Source organism: Pundamilia nyererei, unplaced genomic scaffold, assembly GCF_000239375.1.
Source record: "Pundamilia nyererei isolate P.nyererei 1_Seehausen unplaced genomic scaffold, PunNye1.0 scaffold00123, whole genome shotgun sequence".
NCBI classification, from domain to species: Eukaryota; Metazoa; Chordata; class Actinopteri; order Cichliformes; family Cichlidae; genus Pundamilia; species Pundamilia nyererei.
In genome coordinates this window covers 930,331-955,522 of record NW_005187524.1, presented here as the reverse complement: position 1 = coordinate 955,522, position 25,192 = coordinate 930,331, and the positions used below count along the sequence as shown (strand labels likewise).

Sequence of the window (25,192 nt, the reverse complement as noted above, 5' to 3'; positions counted from 1 at the left end):
TAGAAATTCATTCTGAATATAACATGTTTAGGTTTTCCAGTTTGTGTGTGACAGCGAGTGGTGTGGACACACGTGTCAGCGATGATTTGTTATGTGAATAGAACAGTCCCAGTGATTTGCCAGTAGGTGGGGGGTGGGCTCAGATGAGGGGGACAGCTCAAAGATGTGTCATAAACTATGAAAGTCATGAAAAGTAAAATATATAAAAAGAGCAGTCTCGCGTTCACATGAGGATACCAGCAAAGAAATGCAAGACGCCATCACCTGCATGCATCTAGTCTTCTAGTTACGGATGTCATCATGAGGAAGAAAGAAAATCTTCCCAGCTGTCTTTTAACTTGAAACTTTATCGGGCATTCTAACTCAGGCGTTAGCGAGACATCTGTTTGTCATGCACTTCCTGCCTGCCCTTCATCTGACTCATCATTGTTAATGCAGCTGGCACAGCAGTCTGTCAGCACTGGTGAACAGGTAAGAGACAGCCCTCTGAGCATTTCTCTTTTATGTCAGAACAGAGGTGTCAAGACAAGAATAAGCACAGGTTAACAGCAACACCAGCATTCAGAAAAGTCACACGCAAGCATAACCAAAGTCAACCCCAGTGCTAATGTATCCGTAGGTTATATAAGCAGATTTTACTGTGGAACAAGAGTCATTTTAAGTGTCTGAACTACGCTTGCAGGTCAGCTGGCGCTCTCAGTGCTGTAGGCAGAAGACGCTGTGTCATTTATTCAAACCCACATTCTAAAGTGGGCCGTGCTGTTTTTGGTAGCATGAGCTAATAGTGTCTTTTAGGACACACGCACATGTTTTATCTATGAGAGAGCAAAGATTGTTGCGTGGAAAGCCTTCTCTTTGTTGAACAGAGGTCTTTGATTTAGTAACAAGTAGCGAAAGTGGATGGACTTTGATGTGATGTGTGCCCTCTTCCTTCAGAGCTTGGATATGTTCCATCTTTGAAGCAATAATTTATATATTTTAATCAAAAGATGCTGGCAGGCCATTTTTGTTTGTTTTGAACGCAGCTTGGCTTTGTAGCAAGCACGCTGATATTGCAGTGGCACAAAATTGGTTTGAACAAGCTTGAATCTCGAATCTTGTGTTTGCAATTAGGTTAGAAGATGCAATCTGGATGTGAGCAGAGATGTTCCTGCATCTTTGCATCGGCAGACTGAATGCATGGAAAGTGATGACTGAGGTCATAGATCAAGTGAAACATAGGGTTATCACCATAGATTTCCATACATTCAGACTTTGTTGTTTCACCATGAGGTGGGACCCGTTGTTGGCCACTAGAGAGAGTGCAGTTTTGAGGCACCATTGCGGTGGCTTCACTTTTCAGACCTGCAAATAATTTCCATCTTTTACATACAGACTACGTCTAAGAAAAAGGGTTTATATCTGCTATCTGTGAAGGTTCATCCAGGTCATCATAGTCTAGGGAGCTTAGAAAGAAAAGCGTCTTTAAGTTTCCTTGAAGACGTTTCACCTCTCAGCCGAGAAGCTTCTTTAGTTCTAAGAGCAAGTGGTGGAGAGTCCCTCTATTGATCCTATAACTAATCACAGAAGCCAAGATGTGAAAACGGGTGGGGGTCACAATCAGTCAATTGAACCCATCGTAAACCTAGCCACACCCTATCATGTGATTTCCTGAGGTCAAATGGCCCAGGATGTGAGTGGGTGTTAAGGCGTCTGGGAAGGGATCTCAAAACTGGATTATAGATGGCAGGCAGTTCAAAGATGGTCGTTCACAGTGGACATAGATGCTTCTTTTACTCCTCTTCCAAATCATCTGGCTTCTCTGTCCAAAATGTGAACACCAGCATCCTTGAATATCCTCTATATCTGCTGTGGTTAAAAAAAAAAAGAAGTAATAGAGGTCTATAGTTTACATAAAACCCTGTGTAGATAAAAAACAGAGAGAACAAATTTCACATCACGCTTCACTTCCTCTTCATTTGTCCTTGTCATAAATAATTAAAGACGGTCATAAGAAAGGCGGCAGGACACCAGTATAGCCCCTCATGGTGTGAAGGATCCTGCTGGCAAGTACTGTGTGTATATTTGTATAGCATCAATTATCTCAACAATACGAGGAAAATATCGATACAGGATTATTTTATATCACAATATTTTGTGTTGCGATATTGTATCGCCATGGATACCAAATATCAGTATTGTATTAAATAAATTAAAGTACTCTGAACAAGAGAGCTCATCTCATGCAACACCACCCTCAGATAATGTTAATCGGCTCAACCAAACAATCATCCAGCACTGAACAAACTTAACTCAACAGAGCTACCTCCTCAATCAGATCAAGCTTATGGCTCAGTCACATGACTTCCTAAGACCTGAACTCTTCCACGGCATGCATTTTTAATTTCTCTTTGATATTTGGTCACATTGGGACCTGATGAATGTAACAAAAAAGAATTACCAGGTTTTTTTTAGCCTTATTTTGTTTCTAAGAAAAATGAGAGCCACATATGAGGATATTCGTTTAAAATTTTGAAAGAACAGTGGTAGTATAATGTCCTCGTAAGTGGATATCAGGCCCTTGTAGAGCAAAATTGAGTATTTTAGTCTAAATAACCCAAAATGTGAGGTCCACATATGTGGACGACAGGTCCTAGGAGGTTAAATTAGTGCAGCAACCTCAGTCCTTACATCTACAACAACAACAAAAAACTTGGTGAGTTATGGTGATTGTATTGGATTGGTGTTTTTTTTTCAAGCTGTGGACTAAATAGTTCCCCAGAGCTTATGACTGTTGTACATTCAAGACAGAAAGCAACCGTGTCTACAAACAGTTGCAGTCTGACAGGCTGACTGCGTTCATTCTCCGAGATTTTGGAGGTCTGCAAATAATTGCTGTCTAATTTATCAGACTGCCTCTCTCTCAGTGACTCCTATATTATATTCTTACAGAACAGGAAGACTTAGTGCAAATAGTTAAATGTACGGTGGCCCTGAGAGGCCAAATGGACTGCAACTTAAGAAAACACCAGCAATAAGAAAAACACTGCAAAAGCGCACAAAACACAATGTAAATAGGAAACACGACAACGGAAATAGGAAAAAACACAAGGGAAGTGTTTTTTGCAGCGTTTTTCTTAAATAGATTTTCTGTGTGAATTTCTATCTGTGTAGACAGAAACAGATATGTGGTTTTCAACAGCTTATCATAGTTATTCCTTATTATCAGAAACAGATTACATGTAATTGCCAAATTGACCCCATTCAATCACAGACTGATATGAGAGTGACAGACGACTTGCTCGACTGAGTTTTAACAGGTTCCCTCCTACTTTCAGAGCTTTATGTTAAGTTAAGCTAAATGAACTGATGGCTATAGCTACAACACATTTTAAGTCCCTCCTGTCAAGAAAGCAAATAAGAATATTTTTCTGAAATGTCAAATGACTTCTTTAGTAGATACAGACAGATAGAGGATTTTATTAAACCCAAGGGAAATTGAGTTGTTGCGATGGCCAAGTCACATAAACCACAAAACGAAGAGATACTTGAAATTAGATAAGAGATAAAATTTAGAAGGTGCGAGACAGCCACACAGACTAGTTTCTACGAATGTGAGAAAATGTAAGATCAGTTCAAGAAGATAGTGACCATTATTGAACAGATATAGATTTCTTATGTTACAGTAAATATCTACTCTGTTTTTAACCTCTATGTAATTCTTTTTCCATCAGTGACCAAGCAGAGTGAAAAGCTCGCATGCAAACTTTCCCTTGCAGTAGAAAGCCTTCATTTCTCATCAGAACCTCTGGCTTCTGAGTTTCCACATTCACACATAGTGTAATCGTCCAACAAGGCGTGTTTCCCTGAACTATACTATACCTCAGGACACTGCATAAGAATTCAGGGCTTCTGTTATGGTTAACGTTGCATGGAAAGCACATTAGAAGGATGCTCTGTGGCTGAATGCAAGAACTCATCTCACCAGGGGTGATAGTACTGATGAACTGTGAGTATAAAGACTCCCTGAAGAATAAAAAGACTCCAAGTATCAGCTTAAGAAAGAAGATTTATTGCAGTAGTGCTTTGTTCTGGATATCTCCTCATCCATAGAGGATAGTTACTGGCGTGATGGTTCTATTTTGCTGCTGTTATGATGTGCTTTCCCTTTTTCGGGATTTTTACATCTCTTACCTCGGATAGAGGCAGATGGAGGCATTCAGCGGGCGGCCCTGAATTACAGTAATTAAAAAGACACAGACAGCCCTGCAAGGCCAACCCCACATGAGAGCAGGGCAGCGCCAAGGGAGGCAAGCAGAGGCAGAGCAAAACACATCTGATATTTATCGTTTTTCATTCTTTTTTTTTCACGTTCTCTTGTTTTTTACTTTGGGGTTAGACCGAGGCTAACTGTGTTGAAAAGGTGTTTAACTTTTTCTTCTCAGACGAGTCTCTGTGACATCGACCTAGCATATTTGAAGCCTTGACACCCATTTTTGGCCCATAATTTAAACGGACCGTGACTGATAGCGAGTCTGGACATCTTGTACACAGTATGTGCCCAGCAGCATCTGCTTCAGTATGCACATGAGCACATACATAATTCACACACCTGCACAAACAAGGACAATGTCGAGTCAGTGAGCCAGCGGTGTGAAAAGGGGGGAAAAAGTCGAATCCAGCTGTGCTTACTTGTTATTCTCCTTTTCATTTTGTAGGGCTGTGTGTTTGTCAGGCACATTCGCTCCTAACTTTAGTTCAAATCCAGATATTTTACGCCATACGAATACATTCTGTGCAGTCATCCACGTACTGTTTACACTTTGAAGTTCATTTCAGCTATTTCGAAACAAATGCCAAGTGCAAAGTTTAGCATATTTATTCTGGTGATGGACAGTACTGTGCAATAAGAAATACATTTTACAGCCAACATGAAAAATGCTTCACTGTCACAAAAACTCACATCACTAATTAATAATTAGTAAGGCAACAAAGCTACAGGGAGTCATTGTGCCTTATCAAGAAATAATCCATCATCATATGACAACACAAAGTGTAATGTTTATAACTATATAATATGTTATTATTATTTTTCTATGGCTCAAATAAACAAGATATCAATTTGTGTCGCAGGTACAAAGTTTGGTAAGCTCCACCTTCATGCTTTAGTTGCATATAGTGACAGACAGACGTAGGAAAGAATTCAATAAAGCCACTATCTATATACACGCACCGCAAAGCATGCATGTGTTCAGCCATTCACATGGCAGCATCTCAGTGCATAAAGGCATGAAGACGGGATTCAGATACTGCACAAGTAAAACGAGCATCACAGTGGTGAAGAAAGGCGATGAGTTTCAATTTCTTCTGCAGCATTCGGACGGTAGGGTCAGAATTTGGTGTAAACAACATGAAAACTTGTATCCGTCCCTCCTCGTATCAACATTTCAGGCTGGTGGTGCTGAGGATATTTTCTCTGTACAGTTTTTGCCCCTTTTGTACCAGCTGCGTATCATTTAAACACTGAGCATTGTGGCTGACCATGTCCGCATGACCGCAGTGTACCCATCATGTCACAAAGCTCAGATCATTTCAAACTGCTTTCTTGAACACATCAATGAGTCACCAGATCTCAGTCCAACAGAATACTTTTGGGTTGTGGTGAAACAGGAGATTCACATCGTGTAGTACGTGCACTTACCTGCACACCAACACATGGGCGCAAGGGAGACGCCTTGGAAATTTGCACATTCTGACTCTTAGGATAATTTCTACAAGCGTTCACGTGTGCAGGAGATGTGTGAGAAAAGGTTTAAGAAGCACGCTAAACTTACACATATTGTGCTAGTGTTCAGTGATAACAATGTCGTAACATCTGAGTCTAAAGTTGTGCTTTGGTGCTATGAAAAAAATGCGAGTAACTGTAATTTTAGTGGAGAAAGTTTGACAGGACGGCTCTGTTTGACTGCTCACTTGTATGGTGTTACAGACAGCCTCACATTTGAAATGCTATATTCTAATGGTAGTGCACTGTCGCTTGACAGTAAAAAGCCATTAACTACTGCTATTAGTCATGCATGCTTTTGCAAAATAAATAAACAAAAAAATAAGTTGTTTACATGTAACATAAACATAAAAATGCAAATGCTATCTGTGTGTTATGAGCATTCCAGTGAGCCTCAATTAATGCTGCTTCGAAGCGAAAGTGTGCGGTATATATTTGGCTTCTTAATTAATATAATTATAATATAATTATCCTGTACTTTGTGGGGCTGCGGGATAAACCTTTATCCGGTTGGCTTTCTCTTTGCATGACAAACACTCACACCTGCTCAGGTTGGACCCGGTCTCATCCAGACAAGGTCATTGTTGTTGACGCAGGAGTGTCTGAAGAGTCGGTGTTGGATGTCCTTAAAGGAGTAGAAACCACAGGTCTGCAAGAAGAGCTCAATCAGAGCTGCCTACCACCTAATCTCCTCTGTCAAGGCAACATTAAAGTTGCATTGGAATGAGGGAGAGCTCATGTGCCACCCAGCTCCGGCTGATTGAGGAAAGCCAAGCCCTTGACAGACACTTCATTTAGAGCCTAGTTTTAACATGAAATGATCCAGAGCTCTGATGAAATGGTGGAAAATTTCTAATATGTCTTTAAACGTTGTATGTGTGCAGTCATTCGCTTGGAAAATTCAAAGCTCTGTGTATCTTATCATCTTAAGAGCACCAAAAAGGACAGCCTTTTTCTTCTCTTTTCGCTTTTTTACTAGGGGATAAAGGAGAGTGCCGCAGCAGGGCGACCTGTAAATCCGCTCAAACAGTGCAAGTTATTGGCAAATCATTTTGTCAAAAAGGAGTTGTTGCTTGGGGATGTAGGGAGAAAAGAAAGGCCTGACAAGCATATAAACATTTGTTGCACATCTAAGCCGGGACATCAGAGGAGTCGATTCTTTCAGCCAGAGTGGAGGGCCACGCATGTCAGAGATCAGCTAGATTAAAGAGGTCTCCAAAGTGAGCTATTAATCGCTGCGTCTTTTTTGTTTATATTGATAGAAGCTAATGTGATTTGGCTAAAAAATAATAATAATAAAAAAAGAGGGGATGAGGGCAGTAATGGATCAGTCCTTAACTCCTAAAACACAGGATAGACAGAGAGATAGAAAAAGAGACGGAAGAGATATTAGAGCTGCACAAAGTAGAGGCTGATCTTTTTTGCCAGCATATGGGTGCACAATTGGGTCAGGAGATAAGCAAGCCCCCGTGGACTGTGGACAGATGCAATCCATCTCTCGCTGCGTTGATGTCCTCCCCCATCTTGTCTCTCTCGCAGGCAGGCAGGGACCAGACCATGACCTGTGGAAAAACGGTTGTGCCTTTAGGATGCAGACGAACGGTGAGGATGATGCCTGGATGCTAGCGAGGTTTCCCTGCTTTCCTGACATCTGCTTTCATGAGATATCAATAGGAAGGAATGTGATTTTGCTGAGAGGGTTGAGGCGAGTCCAAATCAAAAAGATATCCACTGCAGCTCGCTGAGGTGCGCTGGAAAGTCATCATATTTTAGCTTTAAAGGCAAAAGGTCACATTTTAAAGTGGATATAATTCAAAAGTTAGACATTTCTAACCACCGGTAAGGCAATGATGCACATGTATGCAAATTTGCACTTTTCTGTGTGCATGTCAGTGTGTGGATTTGTCACGTAAAAATGATGGCTGCACTGTAAACTTTGTGCAGGTCAGCGATTCTGTGGTAATGATGAGCAAGGTGTCTGTCCTTTGGCCTGCTGCCTGGAAATCACATTAGATTAGACTGTCAAGCAGGGCGGAAGGTGTAGCGGTGGGTGGGGTGGGTGTATGCCGTGCTTTTTTAGAAGGGACGTGGTGGGATTTTCACAAAGCACATCAGTCACGCCACTCGCATCTAGCTCTGATCCGGGAGTAAAATCATCTCAGTGTGAGAGCTGCATTATAATAAATGTCAATATGAAGTGCAGGAGTGAGTGTCATCTGTATATTATCCACTCGCCAGCCTGTTTTGCTCCACAGGGGGAAGAGCGGCCCTATTCTCTGCAACACAGAAGTCTAATCATTTCATAGCTGGGTAATTAATTTTCAGTTTTCGCCTTTGCTTTATTTATTACTTCCATATTCCTGATTATGGATTTTGTTTCCTGTGAGGGACTTTCTATTAGCTGATATACAGACATGGTGAAAATCAAAGATTCACTCAGTTTGTATTACGTGTATTATTCCAGTTTGTAAATAAATCAGTATGAGCCGATGTATTCAGACTGCTTGTTCCCGAGCTTTCTGTTACGTGCCTGCTGTGCCAACTATTTTGTTACAGTTAATAAGATTTAAGAAGCTTGAAATGTTAAAGAAGAAAAAAAAGAAGAAGAAGGAGAAAAAAAACAGCGCGTGAAAGTGAAATCATTTTCCTTCTTTTCTTTTTTTAATCGATCATGTATGAATCAGCTACATGTACAGATTATGACAGAATTCAACAACAAGTACAATCTTTATTTGCCACACACACAGTCATGCAGAGTACAACATGTAGTGAAATGCTTGTGTCCAAACTGTGGACAGGCTGCAGACGTATCCACGCCATTTCAGGGCTTGGTTTTAGCATGGTGGGGGTCTAGCCAGGACCCTTACTGGACACAGGGTGGGAATGGAACTTGCGACTCTCGCTCCAAACGTGTAGTCTTCCAGCAGCCATGGATTATTAGCCGTGAAAATTTCATTTAAAAAAAAAAAAGCATTTCCCAAGTCCTGTTAAACAAAGCAAGGAATTTTTTAACACAGTTTTTATTTTGAATACTGACATTATGTTACAGTAGTCTGCAAACAGAAACAAAAATTTCACAGGGTCAAAATGCAAAAAGTCAGTTTTTTCTCCTTTTAGCTGGACAACAGCTTGCAGTCATTTATTGTAGTTTCAATAAATGTCTCCTGAGCAATCTCAGGCTGTTCCTCCTCGGTCACCCCACAGATTTGCTTCGCTACCGTCAATAAGACCAGTGTTCACTTTGGTTTCCTGAAGCTTATTCTTCATCCTCAGCGACGTATGTTTTAGGTCATAGTTGTGTTGAAAGACAAAACGATGAACAACGCCCAGTTTTGCTGCTGACTGCTTGAAGTTCTTCTTTTAACATCTTCACTAATTCTTTTCCCTTCCAGCTTTACGAGATTCCCTGTACCAAACTCACTGAAGCATCCCACAGCATGATACACCCACCGCCATGTCTCACTGTGGGAAACAGCTCTAGTTTCATCTCATGACCAAAGGATGTGCTTTCAGTCACTCTTTGTTCAACTTGTCTTTAAAATGCTTCTGCAGAAGTGGAGTCCCAGCTCAAGTAATGACTGGAACCATTGCTGAAGTTTCTATCTATCTATCTATCTATCTATCTATCTATCTATCTATCGATCTATCGATCTATCGATCTATCTATCTATCGATCTATCGATCTATAGATCGATAGATCGATAGATATTAAAAAAAGTAAAGGAAATTTTTGACAGAAACTTTACATTTCTAATAATAATTTTGTCCTCATCTGCATGTTTCCAAGCAGGGTGCTGACTCGCAAGGTGAGTCAATTTTCTCCTGCAAGCTAATCAATATGCAGATTACAGATGAACTAGATAAGGAAAAAATGTGCTATTTTCTACTGTTCAAAGTAACACATTGGCAGCAACTTGATTTTATTGGTGTATCTCTCTGGTGATCTGATTGGAGCTCATGGGACTGATAGGCACCCTTTATCCGGATTAAAGCATCTCGACTGTACACCCATCCACCACAGTTTGCTAATCCCAAGCAAATAATTCCCTAATAGCCACACACGCATAGACACAATCTCACACACAAGGGTGCTGGTGAAAACCCCCCCAAAAAAACATCTGTCACTTTAGTAGTCTGCTTATCTGGCCCAGCCATGGCAGTACTCTCCCAAGTGAGCACAAAGGCAGCAGTGGTGTTTTATGTTCTGCAGATGAGTTTGCTGATAGCCACACTGCTTCAGCCTCAGTGCTGTTCAAACAGTGAGAGAGCAGCGATAACCAGGGTCACTGTCTCTTATTGCACTTCTGTAAAACACAGACAAAGGACATGCCATTGGAGGTAATTAATGGTTCGTGTGACACATGTAGCCACACAGTAACAACGTTTGGTTCAATTGGTCTGACTAAACACCACCCTCGCCGCCACCTCCACACACGCACTCCCTCTCGTGCTCTCCCTCCCACACCCACACCTTCCAAAACGGACCCCTTCAATCCACCCGGCAACCTCCTCCCCCCCTTTTCTTTTCTTCTTCTCACACTTTGTGGGCTAAGCTGCATGCTCACTGTCCCGAAACGTGATGAACCATCCAGCCCTATGGGAATTTCTCCTCCCAGTTTGCTAGCGTCAGCTACATCTGTGTCTGTGTAGTTCCAACAGCAGCAGCAGCAGCAGCAGTGTGGCAATGGCAGTGACTTGGCTCAGGCATCAGACTGGCTCTCAGTGACATTCTGCTTCAACTTGACTGAGAGGCAGCACCGTTTCCACTCAGCTCAGACAAGCAGGGAAACTTCTCTCCTGCTTTTATTCTTTGGCTCTGGCTTAGATTCTTATTTAATTTATTAATGCCAGAGGAAGGATCCCTTGCAACTTTAAGGATACTTGTCTCATCTGGACAGACCAGACCGCTTTGGACAGCTGAGAATAATGTGATGCTGTACGCTGCGCCTCTTGAGCAGGGATGACTGAAATCTTCCGGTACCCACCCTCCTCCTCCCACTCTCCGTCAGCTTTCTCCTGAGCCTCTGCGTTCACACTTTTCCCCAAGACCCCTCCGGCACGCAAGGGTCAAGTCAGCAGGATTTCTCATCCACCACAATCCTCTCTCCAACTGTGTTGTGAGCCTGTTCCTCAGCACCATACTTGAGGAGAAAGGCTTCCCAAGCAAAACAAAGGGATTAAAAATGAACTTTGCTCTCACCAGGAGACACGGTCTTCCCTTAAACAGAAGACTGTGAGATCTGATGAAAGTCAACTGTGAGTATTCCTCTTTTTTCCCCCCTTTACATCAGTGGTTTGTTTCACAGTCTCCTGAGAATCATGCCCTTTCTGATTAATGCACAAAGGCATGACCTGGATTCAAGAGGAAATAGCATCATGTGTGCACAAGTGCATGTCTGAGAGGTCTCGGCATGTTTTTTTAATGTAGCCTTTTACCTTAATGAATGCAGCAGAGCTCCCAAAAAGATGTGTACATTTATTCTTCAGGCAGACATGCTGTCCAGAAAAGCACCATACACTACACTATATGTGCATCTATTAGCCATATGTCAGTTGTTTTATAAAAGTTGCTGCTCCTAATTATTGCTAAGTCAATAAAGCCTTGACTCTTCACATATCTTAATTATTTTCTCCTTAATTGCTTTGGAGTTTTAATTTTAGATTCCTGAATGCTTTGATAACCTACACACATTTTTATGTAGACGCTTAATCTGTCTGTAGTTGTGCTGTTTTATTGCACAATCATATTTCTACCCCACACCATCTCCTCTCCAGCCCTCCAATCACCGTCTTTAGCCTCGTCTTAAAACATCTGATAATAGCGCATATATTTGATTTTCTTCTGCACACTTCTAAAATGTTTAATTCATCTTCTTTAGTTGAATTAAACAAGCAAAGAAAGAAAAAAAGGCATTTTGATTCACTTCCACAAAGCCAATCGATCTTTTCCTTCAAAAGCTAAAGCTCTTTTCTTCCCTTCCCCTCTCTGATTAACTGGAAATGACAAAACAGAGAAGGATTAAGCAGCGAAGCGTGATTTTAACGAGTGCTTCCTGTCCCCACAGACCTTGTGAGGTGTTACAACAAACGTTGAGAGGTGCTCGTGCTCTTGAGAAAAATCCTGGAAGCAGTTACCATGGAACAGTAATGGCAATGTTATGGACGAGTAGTCTGTTTTACCACCAGAAACGTCCACTCTTGTATTAGTAAAATTAGGATTTTATGGTGAAACATTTCACGTTTTCAACTTGGGAGTTTTCATGCTCAGATGTACCATAAAGAAACCTGCCATCATCCATGTAATGGTGTGCAGTCTCACATGTGTTCCTCCCTCAGCTGCTTGGTTCTTCCAATATCTTTTGTTGTGCAGACAAAAGTAATATCAGCGCAGAGGAAATGGGGCGAGTTGGGAACAAACATCAGAAAACCCAGAGGCACAAACGATATTTAGCAAACTCTTCACACAAGAATTCAAATGAGCCAGATCATTATCCAAATGATGGGGTCTTAATGAAATGTTGTAGTCACTCATAAAACAGTACTCACTGTTATTGTTTTATTCCCTCCAGTAGCTGCCAAATCTATGCACATCACAATATTCGCCTTACGATCGTGGTCCTCATTTCTCACGGGAGGAAAGCTGTAATTTAACTTGTGCTGGTTTGAAAAACAAAACTGTTAAGCAGCAAAACTCGTATTTTGATCTTTTCCTTTAGCTGATTTTATCCTACACAATCATCCTTTTACCGCTAATGCTTAAATATCTGTGCTTGGCAGCAGTTCTTAATGTGAATATTTTTATTTGTTCTTTCCCCGTCAGTGGCACAAACGTGATTCAAGCAATATCGTAGAGCCACCCTCCTCTTCCAGAATCGAGAGCTCTTAGCAATAGTCCAGTGAGCTGACTGCAAGCCATCAGCTCTGGGCTGATTTGCACATCGCCCATCATGCAGATGCATGCCCTACAGTATGGTTGCCTCTGTTTGCTTTCCCTTGACTTGTCTCTGTGTTGCTTTCTCTTCCTTCTGATGATCACTCTCATGTCCTTTCCCTTTTACTAATGCCACACACGTGCTATTTGAGTTTGTGCTTTTCGCTGTGCTGTGCATTTGTGTTTCCACCAAAGGACAATGTAAAGAAAGGTTACCTGTGACTAGGAGGCTCGGTGGGGGCAGTGTATGAGGCTGCTGCACAGGAGCCCTGATGGCGAGGTGCCAGAGGACCTGCAGGAAGCCAGCCTTCGACCAGATTTGTGCTACCTGTGTGGACTCACACTGTTAATCACTGGATCAATGACCATTACTTATGCATACCAACACAATATTTGAGAGAATGGTCTGATAGCCTTAGTATGTATAATTAATAAGGGAGACTCAGTTTCCTTGGCAAGAGCAACACGATTTCTTTGCACCACTGTTTGGAGCTGATGCCCTCTTTTCTCCTCTTGTTTAAAACCATAATTTAAAAGCTTTTTGTAAGTTCAAATCAAACATTTTTCAAACCTCCCCTGTGTCACGGGGTCACAAAGCTTGCCTACTCCCCAGTGTACGTCACATTTGATAACAAGCTTCATCCATAAAAAGCTCCAAAAACAGGACACAACAGACGATATTCACTATTTATAGTGAGGCAGAGGCCATGTTTACTCCACAGTCTGAGTTCTGAGTGTACCATTAAAATGCTTCCTGCTTCGATTTAGAAGCTATTAGCGGGCTTGACTTGTTCTACCACTTGAGGTCAAGCAGCAGAACAAGTCTATTCTTTGTGTGTGTGCCTGTAAGCCTAGAACACATCAGTCATCAGTGAGTCAGAAATATCTCTGTGCACCTATCATCATTAATTCATTCTTTTCTGAAAAAGGGTAATCAGATTGCTTGCATCACAAAATTGGAAAAACTAACAGAAAAACCAAAGACAGCTAAGAAATAGTCCACGCCTGTGCGTTTTGAGAGTGTACCTGACTTATCTGGGCTACGCCAGCAAACATGTTCACGCAAGGCTGCCAAAGCTGTTATGTTTAGGGAGGGTAATATTTTCCAGGCCACATTAAATAGCCTATGACCATTGTAATAAAAAAATGTATCAGATGACTATGTGGAAAGAGTGTGTGCCTCTCATAGTGATTAATAAAGATTTATTAGCTATGGGCAGCGCTGCTCAGCTTTATAGCTTCAACCAACCGTTAGGGTGTCCACTAGTAAATGTAACATTTATACTCTCACTTACCATCATTTGTGGCAAAAACACACGGCTGTTTCAGGAAGAAATGGGAAACAAAATAGAAGATGTGACCATAGATTGGATATTGTTTGCAGGATTAAAAAGTAAGCCATGAGAGAAGCGTCTTAAACCCGCATTCTTCTGCAAGAAGCTAAAAGTACCCAAAACGACTTCCAGTTAGTCATGGTGAAAGTGCGCCCTCTTTCTCTCATAAGGTTTCACGGATCAGGACATAATAAAAATCATCTGGCCCTTGGCAGATGAAAATTGGGTAAATACAACCTTAGATTAACCCTTTTAGAGGAAATTTAGCTAAAATGCACAGAGACCTTATGAAAAACTCAGTACAGCCTTACTGTTTCCATAGGAGTTAAGAGGGTAAGTAGCAGCCAGGTACTGCTTATTAAATACACTCGATTAACTGATCATCAGAAATTGTGAGCACCTCTATAAAAGAAGAGATTTCGGCAGTTTGCTGGTCAGATGTGTTAACAGAATTTGCAAGAAGGAAAGACGTCAGCAACAACATCAGTCTGGATATAAATATAAGGTCATTTAGAACCAACTGGAAGTCTGTCATTCTACAGAGAGAAAGATTATTCACAAGTGAAAAACAATCAAGACAGTTGCCAACTTTCCACGAGTGGACGTCACAGCACACGCCAAGGTCAGACTGTGCAATGCTCAGAGAAATTGCAAAAAACCTCCCAAAGGCTACATCTCACACCCTACAGGCTTCAGTTAGCATGTTAAATGTTAAAGTTCCTGACAGTACAACTAGAAAAAGTCTGAAGAAGTACGGCTTGTTTACAAGGTTTGCCAAAAGAAAGCCTCTTTTCTCTAAAAAGAACATGTCAGCATGAGTTAGCATGACTTGCAAAGTTGTTTCTGAACAAACTAAGACTTCTGGCACCTTTTTCTATGCTTAAGTGTTTTCTAACATTCACACTCTTATGGATGCATCTAACTTAGGGTTAATATTTTGCTCAAGGATATTTTGCCTACAGACTGGAGCAGTCAGGGAGTGAACGACCAAACGTCTGATTTCTGGGGGACCTGCTCTGCCTCCTGAATAACTGCCACCCCAAAGTGATGTGGCTCAAAGACCCCAACAGTGGAGATGTTTGGCCATAATGCAAAGTGCCACATTTGGTGAACATGAAACACAGCATATCAGCTCATAGTGTCCGAGTGGTGGAGGGTTTGAGGGGTGATGATTTGGTGTTGTTTTGCAGGGACTGGACCTGGGTACCTTGCAGTTAACTATGAACACCTGTGTATACCAAAGTATTTTAGAGACAAGTGAGAGGCCATCCAAAGCGTGCCAAAAATGAGTCAGGAGAGACCACCTACAACCAGCAAATCTCCAATAGAATGGCTGAAAAACAAAAGAATCAAGATATTGCAATGGTCAAAGTCCAGACAGTCTAAAGTTAAGCAAGGACCTTCAGAGAACTGTGCATAAAAAAATGCCTCAATGAAATGAAGCATCACTGTATAGAACAGATGGCCAAAATTCCTCCACAATGATGTGAGAGACTGTTACAGTCACACAGAACACAAAAACTCCAAGTTATTGTGGCTAAAAGTGATTCAACAAGCTATTTAATCATGGGATATAGTTCGTTTTTCATTTTTCGTTTTAGTCTTTGTTGAATAAATAATTACATGGTATAATATGTCATATGTTGTTGTTTATCTGAGGTTATATTTGCCTAATTTTAAGACCAGCTCAGAACCAGATAATTTTTTATCATATCCTGATATGTGAACCCTTAGAATTAAGGGTCGGTGCCCGATACCATGACTGAATATAGAAGTCTGATTAGTTCGTGGTCTCAGTTGCCAGCTTTTTGTGTCGTGACAAGTTGTAATACTGATTTTCCCAAAGCACTCCCATTTACAGTAAAATAGATGATGAAACAGTGTATACTTTAGGTCAGGCCTGCCTTGTGATTGGAAAGCTCTGACTGTTTGACACCTGGCTTCAAAACTCCAAGATGCCAACATTGGAAGCACTTAAAGACTTAACAGGACTTTACAAAATGACGCATGGCATCAAGGTGGCAACATATGTGCTGTTTTTACAGTCTATGAATGGAGCTTAGTTAATACCTAGCTTGTGAACGTGTTGGAAGTTTAAGCAGCAGAATTACTTTGTGTTTAGCAGACCATAAAAAGAAACCAACAGGGAGTGAATATGGACTCCAAATGACAGTGATGCTATTCAACATGTTACTTTTGTCGTGCTACATTGACACTAACATGATGTTATCTGGAAGATGTTTACTGAGGCTGACATTAGTTGTCATTTTTTGTGTAATGAACATTGACAAATTGATCCATCTTTTGATGGGATCACACTAGCTGCAAAGTCAATTCAGTGTCTTATTTTAGCATGTTAGTGTCTCCAGTCTTAGTATATTGGCTACTGATAGTTGATTGATGCTATAAAAGGTCTAAAAAAGGAAGCCAACAAAGAAATTCCATTAACCTACATTATTTTAAATGGCCCACAGGGGACACTCTGGTTTCCAAAGACTTCTGGTTATATTGAAGTCCAGGAGGCACCTTGCTCTATAATCTCAATAAATAATTTCATGTTGACTTTATGGATTAAATTACTAGTCATAGGTTGAAATCACTAGAACTTTAGGTTGATTTTGATTACAAGAGTCAGAAATGTGAATTATTAAGATTTGTGGACTGAAGTCGTTAATCCTCAGTTTCACAGGAGTCACTGGTCACTCATCACATCAAGATTAAAAACACTAAGATGGTGATGGCAAAAACTCTCTCAGCTTGAGGCTTGTTATGGGAGTGGGTAATGTCTTTGGACTTCGGGAGGAAACCAGAGTACTAGAAGAGAACCCACTCAAGCTCAGGGAGAGCATGTAGTCTCCACACACAAGGGCCCCAGCTGGCCGGTGGGTTTGAACCCTCTTGCTCTGAGGCGACAGCGCCAACCACAGCATGCCGCCCATATTTGAAATTTGTAAATAGTTTATTCAAAGCAGGGTAATGATGCAGGGATTCGAGTAATGTGATATGAAATGCTATTCTATAACAAGATGAGGGACATTTGAAGTCCTGCCGGAGGACTCCAACTGTCGCACCGTCACTGTAATGTTATTTGTGCGGGCCTCAGGCTACCACTGGCACTCCTGCTTACCTGGCACTGTCCAAGAAATGCCTGTGAATAAGAACGTTATTTCTCAAGTGAGGTTGTGATTATATCCAGAGAATTACATTGCGGACAGCGATACATCTCTTTCTGGAGGAGTTATCCACCTGAGCGTGACGTTAAGAGAAAGTTTCCTTTTACCCGAGCTCAGGCTCCAGCAGCATTTTCCAGATTAGGCTGAAACATGGAATGTTTAAAAAAATGTTTTTTTTAGAAGGATCACAAAATAATCTCAAAATAACTCTGACAAAGTCATTTTAAGTAAACTGGGGTTCAACGACTTTAGATTCAAAGATTTAAACAATTTTTTGGGATACTGTTAGATATCTACATTTGGTTATTTACTTAGTAAATGAAAGTAGTCTTTTAGTCCAGGCTTAGTCAGCTAAAACATAAATGCTTGTATACGTGTCTGAAACCCAGTTCCACAACACTGACTGCTGTCCTAGCTGTGCCTGTGTTTTGGAACAGGCTGGCTGAGAGGGTAATATGTAAAGCTGTCTGTACCTACATGTGTGCCAGTACTCTGGCTGACAGCCTGAGGCTGCATTTGCTGCTACCCACATGGAGGTTATCTGCACTGAGTTCATTGTTGCTCTGCACTGAGAGTCTCAGAGCATCTGCACCTCCCCGATGGTAGATTCACCATATGCCGTAGCTGTATTATTTTCAGTCGAACAGAATAAGTGTGAATTTGAACATAAAGTTTTAGAGTTTGGAAGGTCGTACACAGGACACAGATGCTGGGCTGTAACATGGCGATTTCCTAATTTTAAGCAGACCAAGTGGCAGGGATGAAAATACCAGTGCCGTGGTGCCCAGTTGGCTGCAGCATTTCCTGAGGGAAGACTGACCGCTCTAGAAAGATAGAGGGAACGACAGCCTATTAACTCGTGGAAACAAGAGAAAAACTAGTGCCTCACAGCCAAGTAGCATTTATATATAAACAAATAGTCTACATGAATGGGTATGAATCCTTATCAGTTGTATATGCAAATATATTCAGTTTCACAGGATTTAATCTTGCTTCAGTAGATTTCAAACTGATCAAAGTCAGCGGAAGACGGCACAGATGTGTTTGTACTCCATGATAGACGAGGCATCAAGCCATAGCCATTTCCTACGGGCTTTGGGTGGATAGCCTCACACTCGCTGTTAACTGTAGTTTCCAGCACAGAAGAACATTTTCACCTGGTCTAACCTGAGAGGGAGGAACCCTGTATGTTGTGAGCTTCCATGTGCATGTGCGATTTTTCACTGTGATCAGTTGTGAATTAATAGCTGTAGTGGTCACTTACTGTCCCTGCGTTCATATGCTACTTTCCCCCCCTACATCCAAGAAAATGCCTTAGCAGGAGAAACCAAGCTAATGATCAAACATCAGGTTTGCCTACTTGTTAATTAAATGCGGTCCATCCTAAAAATGACAACAGACTGATACATGCAAATAAGCTGACAGCAAGTCTCAAGTGTATGCAGGCAATTACTACTTATACTGGATCTGTGAAATGATATATAATATATGTATAAATTAAACATCTTCCAGCAGATTAACGCTCCCTCCAAAAACATGTTAAATTGACAATCATGTCGACTACACACAATGCATGTGACTAGTAGCGCCAACAACCTTTCCAAGCATCTGACAATTGTTTGTAGGCTCGGGCCAATCACAAGCAGCAAATGTGTAACATAGTAAGTACACAAAAATAATAGATCATCACTTGATAGGTCTGCTCCATTCTGTTGGATATAAATTGATATTGCTTTATAAATAAATGTACTTATTTACTTATGCAAATATATTAGGCGCTTCGAGTAGGGATATTTAAAATACTGTTTTATTTACACATGTAAAAGAAACTTGTTATTACAAATAGAACATATTTGTATGTGAGCGAACAATTCGTTTCTCAACAAGAATCTCAAAATGCAGTGAATATCTGTCAGAGAAGGATGATTACTAAAATATTCACTCTAAAACTACAAAACTACAATCCCCATCATCACTTGTCTGTTTCAGAATTTCAGTTTTAACACAAGATAAAATCATTTGTCCTTTTTTGCATTTTGTCACAGACACAAACATATCAGCCTCAGTATTAACACCCCAACATGAATTTAAGTCCAGGTTTGACTAGTTCATGTACACTCAACTGCTGCCATCTAGTGGCAGACATACAGAGTAATGCTTCTTTTCTTCTTTTTTTCAGGAGGGCTTAGTGGAAATGACAAACCTGGTAATAAAAACTCCTGCGATACTTGGATGCCAATAACCAGGAGAAGGCCATGGAAGGAGAAAACATGAACTCCACAGTAAATACCAGCACGATGGATATCCACCTGGTCACCCACAGTCTCTGGGAGGTGATCACCATTGCAACTGTCTCGGCTATAGTCAGCCTCATTACCATTGTGGGGAATGTTCTAGTAATGGTCTCCTTTAAAGTCAACAGCCAGCTGAAGACAGTGAACAATTACTACCTGCTGAGTCTGGCAGCTGCAGATCTCATCATAGGTGTTTTCTCCATGAATCTATACACCTCTTACATACTGATGGGTTACTGGGCCTTGGGAAACCTCGCCTGTGACTTGTGGTTGGCATTGGACTACGTAGCTAGCAATGCCTCAGTCATGAACCTGCTGGTGATCAGTTTTGACAGATATTTCTCCATCACCAGGCCTCTAACTTACAGGGCCAAACGGACTCCTAAACGAGCTGGGATCATGATAGGTTTAGCGTGGCTAGTGTCACTTGTTCTGTGGGCCCCGCCTATTCTCTGCTGGCAGTACTTTGTTGGAAAGAGGACTGTACCCGAGAGGCAATGCCAAATCCAGTTTTTCTCTGAGCCTGTAATTACTTTTGGGACAGCTATTGCAGCCTTTTACGTCCCTGTATCTGTCATGACAATCCTCTACTGCAGAATCTACAAGGAGACAGAAAAGAGGACCAAAGATCTTGCAGAGCTTCAAGGGATTAACTGTTCTACAGAGTCTGGGGTGGCTCAGCCTCAGAAAACCATCATCAGATCTTGTTTTAGCTGTAAACTAAGTTCAGCATCACAAGACAGGAACCAGGCCTCGTGGTCCTCCTCAACCAGGAGCAACGCGGTCAAATCAGCGGCCACCACCAGCGATGAGTGGTCCAAAGCTGGTCAGCTGACCACCTTTAACAGCTACGCCTCCTCTGAGGACGAGGACAGGCCAGTGTCTCCAGGAGGCTTCCAGACCTCCTTCGGGAACCAGGCTTGCAAAGCCACCAAGAGTGGCGTATGCAGCGAGAGCGAGCAGCTCAGCAGCTACGATGAAGAGAGTTTCTTTCAGACGCCACCCAAAAGCAACTCCCAGAAGAGCAGCAAGTGTGTGTCCTACAAGTTTAAACCAGTGACCAAGGAAAGTCACACGGAGCACCAAAGCAGAAACGGAGACACGAAAATCACGTCGCCAACATTCTCCTCGGCCGAGTCCATGAGCGTTCCGTCCACCTCCACCATGTCCAAGCCCATAGACACAACGCTGAAGAGCCAGATCACCAAGAGAAAAAGGATGGTGCTGATCAAGGAAAGAAAGGCAGCTCAAACTCTCAGCGCCATCCTGCTGGCCTTCATCTTAACATGGACTCCTTATAACATCATGGTGCTGATTTCTACCTTCTGCTCTCAATGCATCCCCGTCTCCCTCTGGCACCTGGGCTACTGGCTGTGCTACGTCAACAGCACCGTCAATCCCATGTGCTACGCCCTTTGCAACAAGACCTTCCAAAAGACCTTCCGCATGCTGTTACTCTGCCAGTGGAAAAAGAAAAGGATTGAAGAGAAACTATACTGGTATGGACAAAACCCTGTGGTCAGCTCTAAAATGACATGAAGAAGTTGTGAGACAGTGGCTGTAAATCACATGTTTGCACCAATAACTTTGGCTTTATGAACTTGTGCATACGTATTAGGTGATATCAAAAGATATCCAGAGCCTAGTACATCTTATAGTGCTGCTCATTAATCAGTAGGTTTGCTATAGTGTATGGTAATTGCTGCTGGAAGAATATTATATATTTTGTACACTGTATGTAGGGTCAAAAATATACAAAGCAAACCAGTATTTTTCTCCAAGTTGAAGCACATTTACGCCATTGATTTACACAGCAGCACACTTTGATATATGGAGACCATCGTGAAGTTGCTCCAGTCTAAAAAAGTCAAGCTGATGCACTCATACCCAAAATGTCACAAGACACACAGAGCTCTTTAATTCTTAAAGTATTGTGCTTGTACTGATGAGGTGTATTTCCAAATGGCTGTCGTTGTTTTTATTTAAAAGGGCTAATATGCTTCATCGTGATGTCGGACTCTTGCTCGTTAAGTCAAGACACTTACTTGATGTTCATGAAAGCCTTTTAATGTGTGCCACTGTAATTTGTCCAATGAATAAATGTGTAGAGAGTCAGCTTTATTGTTTTGTCATCACTTGCTATGATTTTCATGTCGTGCGAAATCCCAGTGCAAAATACGGTTATAGGAATCATGCGTAAAAGGCATTAATGGATCACTTGAGTTTACCGATTGGGAATAACTAACTTGTTAATAATATCAGTGTTTACATTGGAAGTTTTGTGGAGGATTTAACAGCTCACACTGTTTATGAATTCTCTTTATTACATTTTATTCTCAGGATATTTTTGTTTTCATTAAGCATTGAACTACAGTATGTTTTACTGTGGCTAAATCAATATCACTGTATTTCTGGCAAACTTGTAATGTACTGTGGAAAATATGTTGGTGCGCTGCTCCTTTGTGTACCCACTGAATGGAAGATGCCTTGCACAGGCTATTTTTTTTTTTTATCTGTCATAAGCTATAATGCCATGAAACACTTCTTGGTAACTGTGATAAACCAGGAGTCTGCACTTGCAATTTTCAGAAAGAAAAAAACACAACTAAAAAACATGCTTTGCTTCAAGTATACTGACTTGGTGTGTGATGGAAACAAAGCTAGAGCTAAATCTGTACTGCGACTTTTTACTGTATTTCAAGTTTGTGATGCGTTTTTGTTTCTTTTCAGTATTTTGTGATCATGTCCATGCATTTTTGAATAAAATATGGTCAATAGAAGGTCCAGTAGTCACTACAAGAAAATCCCTGATATCACCCATTGTTGTGTTTAATGACAAAAACTCAAATCTGGCACAAATCCTGGGAATGACGTCCTTATAGCTCATCCTTCTTGCAGTCTCCACTCTGAATCAGTTTCACTGTGTCAGAAGGTCTCACCATCATCCATGCATACTTGCACAGCCGCTCCTTGTTGCAGTCTTTTTGCCAGTAGATGACATTTCTGCGATTCAGATTGGCGCCGGCGCAGGCGTCGTACCACCAGCCTCCTCCCGGCACCCCTTGAAACTCCAGTTTGGCACAGTTCTGGAAGTAGTTATCATTGTCTCTGTCTTTAGTGGTGAATTTCTGGTTGTCATGGAGATAGTTCTCTGTATCCAGCGTCAGAGCGTCTACGGTCGTTCCCTCAAACAACCCCAGTCTCAGTCTATAAGCTGATGCTTCATCCTCCACCAGGAATGGATCATACTCTCCCATCTTTGTGACGGCATCTTGGTCCACAAGTTTTATTCCTAGTTTATAGCGTGCAGGCCCACGGGTAAGCTGATGAAGGTAGTCATTCCCAAGCCAATGATCTCCAGTGATAAAACCAAAGCCTTTCTTATATTCAGCCCAAGTGCAATCAAAATTCACACTGCTATTCACAGTAATGTGCTGCACCACGGTCCAGCCTCCCTCCTGCATGGCACAGTAGGCCACAATGGGGGAGTCCCCTGGTTGGATCAGGTACACTCCATCTCTGGCCCGGCCTGAAGAGGCCATCAGCATTTCATAGCAGTCTCTGGGCAGCACTGTTGAGCAATTAAACATCAGTCATATCAATCAGGGCAATCAGAATTACTTTATAGCTAAGAATTAGGCAGGTTTATCATATACATCACACATCGAGTCTATTACTCCATTACTAGCTTTTTTGATAATTACCACATATTTGTTTTGTCTTCATTTAGTACAAAAAGGTTTAACGTGTGAAAATGACAGTTATTTCACAAAGTTTATGTACTGATCCTCGACTCAGTGGAGTAGCTTTCTAAATTCTGTAATATTATCGTGATTGAAATGTGAAATTTAAATAACTTCAACAAATTACAAGCTGCTAGTAGGTGAGCTTTTCAGCTGCACATTCGTTTTGAAGTCTTCAAAAGGAGACGCGGAAGCTTTGTTTGCTTTTCCCAGTTTTTACACCAAGCTAACTAGCTTGCTAACATTAGCGTCTAGCTTAGAGAAACAGAACCGCCCCCCAACTGTTTTTCAAATTGCCAAACAACTTCTTTAAACCCAATCCATGCACAATTTGGTTATGTCTAATTTAAGGACCCCTCAGGTGTTCAGTGAATAGTTGCGGTCTGGTACAAACAATGCAGGTCAGGAATTGTAGTGATGTCTGAAAATTTGCTTACCTTGTATTACTTTCCACCCAAGGCATGATTAGATTTAAACACAAGTGCTAAAAGTCTATAAAAAATCCAGTACTTTATGAAAATGATCATTTTATTTATTTGAGGGACAAAATATCAGATCTTCTACTTTTGGAATCTGGTTTATTGTGCAGCTGTTGTGCAGCAATAAATAGCTTTAAATAAATTTACACATGGCCCAGATGGACTACAACATGTCCAAACCATCATACTCCTTCAATTGTGCCTTGGAAAACATTTTTATGATGTCATGTTTCTTTTCTTCAAAGATAATCTTTCTAATATTACCAACAACCTTACGTGAACAGAAAGCTGTAGACAGGCAGAAATGTTGTTTTGAGAGAGCTGTGGCTTTCTGCTTGCAGCACTTGCAATGCACACTGCTCTTGTTCACTGTTCTCCTGATAATTTTCTTAAGAACATTAATATTAACCAATGTGAGAGAGGCCTTTACTTACAAATCACACTCTTGGAATAAAGTCTGCTGATCTGCTTTACATGGACAGGGTAACAATTCTGTCCAACATTTCTGAATGTGAAAGGACCGTCTGTCTGATCACATTCAAAAAATATGTTTCTGTACAAAATAATTTCTCAATGTTTCCCAGGTAAGCACAATAAAACATTGCTTTTCTAAAAGTTTTCTAATAGATTGCCTTTTAACAATGCACAAATAACCTCAGAGGACCTAATGCTTATCATCAGTGAGTCAATAAGCGATTTGGATCTAGAGGTTGGAATTAAACTCACATCCACAAGAGTAATCTTCACAGATAATCACAGATATGAATGTATTCAGCGTTTAAAAAAAATCAAATGATTTTCCAGACTAGTGTTTTGAAAATTCTCCCAAATCATGTTCAGCTTTTGTCCAAATCCACAACTGAAACAGACAGGAAAGAAAAGTCAAACAGGAAGTGAAAGCCTGCATAAATAAATACCTCTCATTCCACGGTTCAGGACCAATTTATGCTCATCTGGTGAAAGGAGATTTAGGTTTTCAGCTTGGAGATGCTCCATGTCAAGTCCAGTCACACTAAGCAGCAGCAAAACCACTGCTGGCGACAGGCATCTCAAATACTTCATCCTTTACTTTTTCTGTGATCAAACCAACAGCATTTTTTTAGTGATATGAGCTGATGTAACAAATACAAAACTCTATCCATCCATCTATTTTCCTCCGCGTATCCAGGCCGGGTCTCAGGGGCAGCAGCCTAAGCAGACAACCCCAGACCTCCCTCTCCCCGGCCACCTCCTAATACAAAACTGTGCTGAAGAAATATAAAATCAAAGCGCTTACATTAAGTAGAGCCACCTGTGTCCTGAAACACAGTGTAGAAATGTGTTGTCTGTACCAGAACCGTCTCCCACTCTGTATTTGTCTCCTCTGATCGAATGACAAGCAGCAGAAACACAAACACAATGGCCGACAGCTGAGTTCGGATTGAGAGACTGAATTGCAGTGCCCGTGCCTAGCTAGAGTTGGACTTTATCCTCA

At 41.3% G+C, this 25,192-nt stretch overlaps 2 protein-coding genes across 2 annotated transcripts; one reads left to right on the top strand and one right to left on the bottom strand.

Annotated features, from left to right (window-relative positions):
* The first annotated feature begins 10,464 nt into the window (after positions 1-10,464).
* On the top strand, positions 10,465-22,225 carry chrm5a (cholinergic receptor, muscarinic 5a). Its single transcript, XM_005742760.1, has 2 exons — positions 10,465-11,020; positions 19,382-22,225. Exon 2 carries the CDS (start codon positions 19,458-19,460, stop codon positions 21,033-21,035), a length of 1,578 nt encoding a protein of 525 aa, XP_005742817.1. The 5' UTR covers positions 10,465-11,020; positions 19,382-19,457; the 3' UTR covers positions 21,036-22,225.
* LOC102202225 (fibrinogen-like protein 1-like protein) lies at positions 22,217-24,798 on the bottom strand. Its single transcript, XM_005742761.1, has 2 exons — positions 24,636-24,798; positions 22,217-23,067 (listed from the first exon to the last, which is right to left on the bottom strand). The coding sequence occupies exons 1-2, from the start codon at positions 24,778-24,780 to the stop codon at positions 22,373-22,375; spliced, it is 840 nt and encodes a 279-aa protein (XP_005742818.1). The 5' UTR covers positions 24,781-24,798; the 3' UTR covers positions 22,217-22,372.
* Between the last annotated feature and the right edge of the window lie 394 nt (positions 24,799-25,192).